The sequence below is a fragment of the Abrus precatorius genome, unplaced genomic scaffold (assembly GCF_003935025.1).
Source record: "Abrus precatorius isolate BTA unplaced genomic scaffold, Abrus_2018 Scaffold4, whole genome shotgun sequence".
Classification (NCBI taxonomy): domain Eukaryota; kingdom Viridiplantae; phylum Streptophyta; class Magnoliopsida; order Fabales; family Fabaceae; genus Abrus; species Abrus precatorius.
This window is the reverse complement of record NW_020874384.1, coordinates 21,686,868-21,696,472: the sequence shown is the minus strand read 5'-3', so window position 1 is coordinate 21,696,472 and position 9,605 is coordinate 21,686,868. Positions and strand designations below refer to the sequence as shown.

At 27.8% G+C, this 9,605-nt stretch overlaps 1 protein-coding gene across 1 annotated transcript; it reads left to right on the top strand.

Annotated features, from left to right (window-relative positions):
• The first annotated feature begins 2,555 nt into the window (after positions 1 to 2,555).
• Positions 2,556 to 4,757, top strand: LOC113864960 (60S ribosomal protein L5-like). The gene is made up of 9 exons (XM_027499230.1): positions 2,556 to 2,634; positions 2,809 to 2,878; positions 2,965 to 3,056; positions 3,195 to 3,321; positions 3,446 to 3,525; positions 3,608 to 3,724; positions 3,808 to 3,942; positions 4,048 to 4,217; positions 4,459 to 4,757. The coding sequence occupies exons 1-9, from the start codon at positions 2,632 to 2,634 to the stop codon at positions 4,568 to 4,570; spliced, it is 906 nt and encodes a 301-aa protein (XP_027355031.1). The 5' UTR covers positions 2,556 to 2,631; the 3' UTR covers positions 4,571 to 4,757.
• Positions 4,758 to 9,605: the final 4,848 nt, after the last annotated feature.

Below are 9,605 nucleotides of genomic sequence, written 5' to 3'. Positions count from 1 at the left end.
TCAAATAATATCCATGTATTTTGCATGAGAGACTTAATTAAAATAAATTATATTTTATTGTATTTCAAATATTTATATTTTGTATTAAATATTTTTCAACTCAGTTCTCAATGAAATAGTCAATTAAATAAATAAAATTTTAAGTATCATAATATTTTTTTTTCAAAAGACATTGTTATTATTATATAATCATTTGTGCTTTGAAAATTTAAAAATATTATCTGAGAAAATTTATTTGCAAAGAAGAAAAGATAAAAAAATAAAATTAAAAGATAAATCGTAAAGTATGCAAATGTTTGGAATTAAAAGTCCATAAACTTTTTTAAAAAATCATCTTAAAAGTGAAAGAAATTTTTAGTCAAAAATATCGAACGAGCTTATTTATATGTCTACTACTAAATTAATCTTATAAGTAATATGATATATAAGTATATAAAAAAATTAAATGAAATAATTAATATTTTATAGAATATAACACGATTTAAGATGAACTAATATTTAAAATAAAGTTCAGTTTTTCAATTCAATACAAAAAGTAGACTTAGTACCATAAGAAAAAATAAATATTACTTATCTCTATAATCTCATATAATACCACCATACTTCATATAATTTATCATATAACTACTATCTATATTAATTTTATATTGTTTAAAAAAAAGTTAGATCCTAACACACATTCTAAAAAGAAGTAAATTTGAAAGTTGATTTAATTAAAATTAGTAAAAGAAAAAATCTTAGGTTGACTAACAAAAATACAAAACATGGTAGCTGCTTTATTTTTAATTTTTTTTTAAATATATTATTCTTTTAACACTAAAACCATAAAAAGTTAGATAAATAAGAAACACAATATTTGTGACGAACTAAAATAGTAATATAGGTAGTAGCAAGATAATGACAATTACAGTTAAAAAATAACATTCCAAAATTAACTAAAATTATTTAAAATAAAGAAAATTCAGAGACAATTGTCAACATCTTTGAACTAATAAAAACACTTATAACAAGAGTTTGTGTAAGCAAACTCGCTGATAACCTAAATTAATAGTTGGCAAAATTATATAACAAATAAGTTAAACAAAAAAATTAACTTGACTTATTATTGGTCAATTTTAAAGCCAACTAATAATTAAAATTAATGGTCAATTTTCAATTTGTGAAGTTAATCATAAACTGTCTTTATAAAATAAGTATTTTTTTAACCTATTCAATATATCAGACTTTAAATTTTCTATTTGCTAACTTATGAAATTTATGTATATATATATATATATATTTTAATGTGTTGTGAAATAAATGTGATGAACTAGTCAAATTTTCAAACATTATAAACAATCAATCTATTAACCTTAAAGTTTGTACATAATATATGAATAAATCAATTAAGTTAACAATTGAGTCAAATATAATACGAGTGAAATATCATGCTAAAAAACAACTAAAATTTAACTAAAAAACTAAAAATTTATATCTCAAAATGCTATATGATTTCAATCTAAATTTTGAATTTTTTTACACAACATCGAACATTAATTTATCTATAAAAAATACACTAATAATTTATATATCACAAACACTTAAATCACTCAATTTCTAAACTCACATGAGATCAAATTAATTAAATTGTTTTTTCAATTAAATACTATATTTTTTTCAAACTTTAATACTAGAGTTCACATAAAAGATGCTAACAATGACAAACCATAAAAGCATATAGAATAAAACTCCAAATAATAAAGATAGAATTATAAGATTATGACTTAAAATAATGAAGGATGAATATTGATTTTACATGTTAAGAATAACTTAACAAATATCAGTGGATTAATGCATTTTTAAAAGAGCACTCGAAACAGGAAATAATATAAACAAAATACTAAGTTTATTGTCCTTTACAAAAGTCAATATAATATATCCATGTACTTTATGGTATTAATATGATAATTATCATAAGAAACATTATTAATACAGGTTAATTGTATTTTTAAAATAAATCGGGTATTAAGTTAAAAAAAAAAAAAGATTGTTATCTACGGCCTTAGAGACGAAGGTAAGAATTAATGATGTTTTTCATGTTTGGTAAGAATAATACGTGAGATATTTCCATTAATTATTTCATTAATTAATAATTAATTATTATTAATTATATTTTACATTTGAAAATATCTTTTAGTATGCCATTCCGTTTCTGTTTTTTTGTCACCCTTGTTTTGGTTTTTTTCAAGTTTTTGTAAGGTTTATAAATCATATTTCTTTAATATACTATTATTTAATATATTAAAATATTTATTATTAATAATTATTTTAAAATATTAATTTTAAAAAATAATAAATTTCTTTCTTATTTTTAAATTAAAATAAAAAAATTTTAAATAATGCGTTTTTCTCAACTATAATGTTCGAAACTTACTGGTTAGTAGATATTTTTTGGGGGGTGGTTGATCCAAAACAGTGAGTATGAAGGTCCGAGGCAAGAAAACAAAAAAGTCTTTGAGTCGTTGGGCCAGTCTAAAGAAACGAAGCCCATTAGCGAGCCCAGACACAACCCTAAAAAGTCCCTCATCCGACTAGAAGCTTTCCCTTCACCCTCTCTGAAGTGCCTCGGCTGCGCGTTACTACTGATTTGCAATGGTACGTATCTCATATGCACAAGCTTCAATTTGTATGCACTCCTCCATTTGCGTGTTTTGATTTGATTTCGTTGTTCTTTCCTAAAATCTATATCATGCAATGCATCTATGTTGATTTCAGTGCCTAGTATATGCTTTTAAGACGAGCACTAACAACATTTGTTCATGGATACAGGCATATGTTAAGGCTCAGAAAACAAAGGCCTACTTCAAGAGATATCAAGTGAAGTTTAAGAGAAGAAGAGGTGTTTGACTTGTTTCGCATTGTCCCTCTCTATTTTCGTTTTTATTATATTCAAACTCACTTTGCTTCTGTTAAAAAAATCTTCAGAGGGAAAGACTGATTACCGAGCCAGGATTCGCTTGATTAACCAGGACAAAAACAAGTATAACACTCCGAAATACCGATTTGTTGTTCGATTTGTATCCTTCAGTGGTTTATTTACTTTGTAGTTATTAATTGTGATGCTACTTGCACAGTATCTGAACAGTATCGTTTAATCTAAACTCAATTTATTTGTTAATATTTTATCCCTTTGAGTGCCTTTACCATATTATTAGACTAACAAAGACATCACTGCTCAAATAGCTTCTGCTAGCATTGCTGGTGACATTGTTCTTGCTGCAGCATATTCACACGAGCTGCCACGCTATGGTCTTGAAACAGGCCTTACAAACTATGCTGCAGGTACTTCGAAAATGAGATTTCTTTCTCACCTTCGCTCTAGGCATCGAATTTGTAAGCGTGTTTGTCATCCGTTTTTTTACATCAAAATGAATCCTTGGGATTAAAATTTACAAAACTTGAACAGCCTATTGCACTGGACTCCTGTTGGCTCGCAGAGTTCTTAAAATGCTTGAAATGGATGAAGAGTACGAGGGCAATGTAGAGGTATCTGTGGTTGTGCCATGAGATTTATCTATCTATCCATCTGCTTCTTTCTGTGTACGTTGATTGGTGGTATCATATTCAGGCAACTGGAGAAGATTTTTCTGTTGAACCTGCTGAGACCCGGAGGCCATTCCGAGCTCTACTCGATGTTGGTCTCATTAAAACTACCACTGGCAACCGTGTCTTTGGTGCCCTCAAGGTATTTGATATTATCGGTTAAGATTATCATCATTCTTTATTCTTTTCATGCTATTGGTATTAAAAAGTTGTGATGGATTATAGGGAGCTTTGGATGGAGGTCTGGATATCCCACACAGTGACAAAAGGTTTGCTGGTTTTGACAAGGAGAAGAAAGAACTTGATGCAGATGTTCACCGGAAATATATCTTTGGTGGACATGTTTCTGCCTACATGAAGGCATGTGCAAAGATTTTATTTTGGTGCCTTTCAATGTGAATGTTAGTGCATTCATCGTAAGGATCTTCCAGAAATTTGTGACAATATTTATAATACTATTTGTAGACTTTGATTGAAGATGAACCAGAGAAATACCAGTCACACTTCAGTGAATATATTAAGCGTGGACTAGAGGCTGACGGACTTGAGGGGCTATACAAAAAGGTTCATGCTGCCATTCGTGCAGACCCTGCAGTGAAGAAGTCTGAGAAGCAGCCACCAAAGGAGCACAAGAGGTAAATAATTATGTTTCCAAATAGGGTAAAGCATGTCTGTTCACTAATCTGATGTATAGTATAGCAAATTGACTGTTGTGTTGACAGATGACCAGTATTTCAGCTATCTTATGACTATATAGTTTGTTAAAAATGTTTTTTATTGACAATGATTGAATGATTGTTGTTGGTAAGTTTGGTCATAGTACTTACTGAGTGTGGAACCTGTTCCTAAAGATGTATTGTTTGGTATTTTGAGTAGGTACAACCTGAAGAAGCTCACTTACGAGGAGAGAAAGGCAAAGTTGATTTCACGCTTGCAGGCTCTTAATTCTGCAGCTGGAGATGCTGAAGATGAAGATGACGATGAGTGAATTTGCATTATGAATGCAGCCCAAATGCTGCATATGTTGAATTTATAGCGTAAATTTCATTCATTTTCTTGAAAATTTTGTTGCTTTTGTTGTTTAATTTATAGGTTACCAATTTTGGATCTTTTGAATTAACCTGGATTGATGTGCTTCAATTTACGTGGTTGGTTTTTACAAGATAATTTCTTACCATGAGATCAACTAGCTATTATATATTTTCAATTTACGGTTGGTTTGAAATTATGCATCAATATTCAATAACGAGGAAACTATCTCACTTCAATTTTTAACATGGATTTATTATGTTTAACCTTTGTATTATTTAATAGACAGATTTAATTTTTACGAGAACAATAAGCATATATTTTTTTTCGCTAAATCAATGCTGAAACTTTGGGGATGTTTGATTATTGTTTTTTCGAAAATAAATTGTAACAAAAATAACTCAAAAGATGTTGTCAACACACAATCTCTTGGTCATAGTTAAGTTATATTAAGATTTACGCAATAATGAATTTTTACTATTTATTTACTGTGTTACTTGTAAAATTATGGTTCTAATGAATTTTATTTAGCACAATACGGAAGTGTGTTAATGTTGGCTCTCCACTTTTATAGAACTATGGAAATAAACTTTATGACTTATAAGTATTTTTATTTAATAAAAAATATTAAATACTTTTTTTTTTAACCAAGTAAAAGGAAAGACATCTTTCCCTTCTCTTACCCTCCCCCTTCTCTCTCTCTCTCTCTCTCTTTAAATGTCATGTGAGCTTGTACTATCAATTGCACAGCGGTTTGGTTGACGGGGAAATTTTTTTTTTTTTTAAAGCTTATGCCCTACTCTTTCCTTTGCCACACTCTCACCCTTACCCGCAACCCTCTCTCCCCGTCTCCGAATTAAGTGCTTTAGATTTTGGCATGGTGTGTGAAATCACAAGATTCAGCGAGTCCTCTAATCAAACCCCAACAGTAGCAAAATTCGTAATTCGTTTTTGTGTCCAGTTCATCGTTAAGAATGACAATGAGTAATGTATAGATAGAATACTCAGTCGCATAAGTAGCATTTTTAATTTCTGTATTATACCTTTTGGGTACTCGTATACCTATACCTGTATTTGTTTAAGAAAAAAATACTTATAAAAAATATGTTTATATAATTTTATTGAACAAAATTCAATTATAAATAGAAAATAAATATTTAAAGATCATATGTGTTAAGTATATTTTAATACATTATTTTTATTAACTAAAGTACTTAAAAATCATAAGTAAAATTGTACACAATTTTAAGATCTAAAATAATTAACTTATAAACTTGAGTCACGTATTATCACTATGCAAGACCTACAAAAAAAATAGTTAATTATTTATTGTAAAGTCAAAATAATATATATAATTAGGTAATTTTACCTCGTTTACATATTACTTTGGTCCAACAATACCAATAGAGACTAAAACATACAAGTACATAATAAAAAAATTAATAATTAAGATATCAAATTAAAATTAACAAAAATATTTAATTAAATAAATATATTAATAGAGTATTCAGTACTTTTATTTTCATGTTTTAGCCAATTTTGTACACACATGAGTGCATCCAAAGCATACACATGAAGTCGAGAACGATGAGTACTCAACAATCTACTTTCTGTGCTAAAAGCAGAGTCTGAAGTAACAGTTAAAATTGGAATGGCCAAAATATCTTTGACAATTTTTTGCAATATTTGATATTTGATCCAATTTGATTTCTACCACCGAAGGATATCAAAACTAGCACTTCTAGGCAATACCTTCTCTTCCAAGTAGATATCCAATTCAGACTTCAATTGCATATCATTTGTATTATTAACAAACAAATCATAACCATTTAAAACATTGTTAACATTAAGCATATCTAAATTCATTTCTATCTTATACCAACCATATAATAATTAAATTATTTTAGTCTAGTTAAATGATATAAAATAGTAAATAATTTTTTTATTAAAATATGAAAAAAATTATTTTAATGGTTTACTTTATTGGTAAATATATTTTTATATTAATCTTATAAAAAATTTAATTAGATAAATTTTTATATCTTTAAATATGTATTTTTTTTATTTGAATAACATAGATATTTATATTAAATTTCTCAACCTTTTATTTTGTATAGAAATTTTTTTGAAAACATGGCATTATAAAATAAAACAAAGATAACTTATAAAAGAACTTTGAACTGAGTAAAAAACATAAGACATGAAATTATTTAAAATAAATAGTAAAATTTTTATCTTGACTAAATCTTTACAAAAGCATCTATAAAAACTTTCTAAAAAATAAAAGTAGTTTAGGATCTTATTTTCTTAAATCCTTAGTTGCTCCATTATAAGTAAAGAAATATTCAAATAAGATTATATGAAATTAGAAAAATAAAGATAATTAGAAATACTAATAATAATTATAATAGAGTTTTAGGCTTACTTGTTGAAGACTTACGTTTGTATGAAAGTTCTTGTATTTAACCTCTGAATTCTATAAGAAAAGACATATTAGATTTTTTTTTTGTAAGTCACACTCCTAAAACACAACTCTCAATAGAACAAATTATATGATTATATCATTGTCAATAATTATAGAAAATACCTAACAAAATATATAAAGTATTAATTCTAATTTCCTCTTATTATGAAAATAATAATAATAATATATGCAGGTTTGGAGCAGAATGAGTACTTGGATACTCATATCTACGCCCATCTCTACTGAAATTTGCTAATATTTTTCTATATTATGTACCTATTTAGCAAATAAATACCATATCCATTGAGAGTAAGTCCAGAAACTTAGGATTTGAAATCAATAAATTCATGGAAAGCTAAGAGAAATTCACCGAAGGGGTTCATAAATCCCGTCTTGTGCTAATGGATGTCAGAAATCGCCACGCAAAAAGGCTATTTTCTGGAATTTTCGGGGACGATGGGGAATTGCAGTTCATGAAGCAAGTGTGCATAGGCCTTAACAATGTAGTAAAAAAGAAAAACCAATTAAAGTTTGGAGCACATTCTCAGTCCAACGACAAGGGTAAGAAGATTTTGTCACAACCAAATGAGAAACAGAAATACCCGTTTCAATGTGCCTTTTTGCGGTGATACTTTGCTCTCGTCTCAGAACTGTGAAAACGAGGAGCAGAATCCGTTGGGCGTTGAAAAATTTGCATCTGATCGTGCCATTGAAAGTGATGATAGCAATATCGAATCAGTGGAAAGGGCAACAATTCCTTCCGCTTTTGATCCTAAATTTGTAGGATTGGAAGAGTGTTCGAGACTCGAAGGCGATGGTAATGCACATTCGGTTACTGATAGTGGGAACTTTATCAAATCTTGCACTTGTTCCTTTTGCTCCAAAGGTTGTTAAAATTTCAGAGCATGTCAAGTGTACATTCAGTTATCATAATTGTCTTTTACCATCACTTAACCTAATCTTTTTGTAGCTCTGAAGAAGATTAAGAAATAAGCACGCGCGATTATTCATAAATTTTCTGGTTTAAAGGATACTGTGGCGCTTGACCAGCACACGGGTGCCGTGTCATCCGAGTTTGAATCATCCCCCGCGGAGAATACATATGTTGAAAATTATTTCATATTGTAAAAGATGTGAATATTATATTAAAAAAATGAATATTTAAAAACATATTTATGCGTATGAAACTTAGATCAAAGCCTATATATTTTTTTTAAGGAGGGGAGGGGGTGGTTTTGCTGCTGACGAAATCAGATAATAAAAATTTTAAATACGTATTTCGCTGGCAGAATACTCCAAATACATTTTTATTACATTTTTCTTATCTCATGGCAAACGTTTGCTTTAGGATTCTATTTTTTTTCTAATGTTCCTTCCAAGGAAAGTGACTTGACCTGACTAGTCTCAAATTCCTGTAAGCATGATTTTTGCAGTCCCAATATCTAATAAGAATTTAAATAATATTATTAAAGTTAACTTGTTTAAATGTTTTATTTAAAATTAATTTACACAATTATTATCATCCAAACAATAAATTTGCAACTTTTCATTTAAACACATAATATTATGTATATTTAAGTAGACGTTTATCATCCAAACAATAAATATTTTTTTTCATCTCTCAAGCTTGAAATACGCTACTTTAAATACGAGCAATCATGTAAAATTATTTATCTATCAAAATTAGTAATTTTTATAATATTTTATAAATTAAAAAGACATTTTATACACTTATATGTAGAATACTTATAAGTGTTGATTTTGTATTGATAGATTAATATGATTAATGATTTATTCGATAAACATATAAATAATTTTTAATCTCTAAGATATTAAAAAATTACAATCATCAATTTAAATAAAAAAATATAGAATAATCTCGCAATTTTATGAGTACATTGACAAATAACATTCAAATTATGCAATTTTATTTGACAAAAAATTGAAATTTCTTTTTGGTCTAAAAAATGTATAAATAAATAAATAAATGTGAAAATTATAATGTACGAATAAGAATTCAAAATAAAACTGAACTGAATAAGTAAAATTAAGCTCTTTTTTTTTTTAAAAAAAGATTTTGATGTCGAATGCCTGTGAAAATGTCTGATTTGATTTAAAAACTGCACAATTGTGTTTTAATTTTAATGTTTCGTCTCTATTTTTAATTATTGTTTACAAAAGTAGCACTTTTTAATTTGTATTTTCATGCAAATAACTTAAATCCTTCACCGTTATGCCATGACTTATTAAAGTATTGTATTTTTTTTCCACATTCCCCATTATTAAATTATTATACAACAATTATGTTTTTGTTTAACTATTTTCTTAAAATCACGCGTTATGGGGCCTTAAAAAAGGTCGTTGGTGGCGCGCGTGAGCGTCTAGAAGACAAGAATATTGACACAAAAAATACAGATATTTTATTAGAAAATGAAAAAAATTCAAAAGGTGGATTCAAAAATCAAAACTCGTCGTTACGGAATTTAATTTGGTCAAACAAACAGTGTCGAGAAGATTGCATTGCGCCACT

Bases quoted from the DNA above. Each gene is read 5' to 3' on its own strand.
- LOC113864960 (XM_027499230.1), top strand. The intron at 3,526-3,607 runs GTATCTGTGGTT...TATCATATTCAG, and splicing joins AGTACGAGGGCAATGTAGAG to GCAACTGGAGAAGATTTTTC. The intron at 3,725-3,807 runs GTATTTGATATT...GATGGATTATAG, and splicing joins GTGTCTTTGGTGCCCTCAAG to GGAGCTTTGGATGGAGGTCT.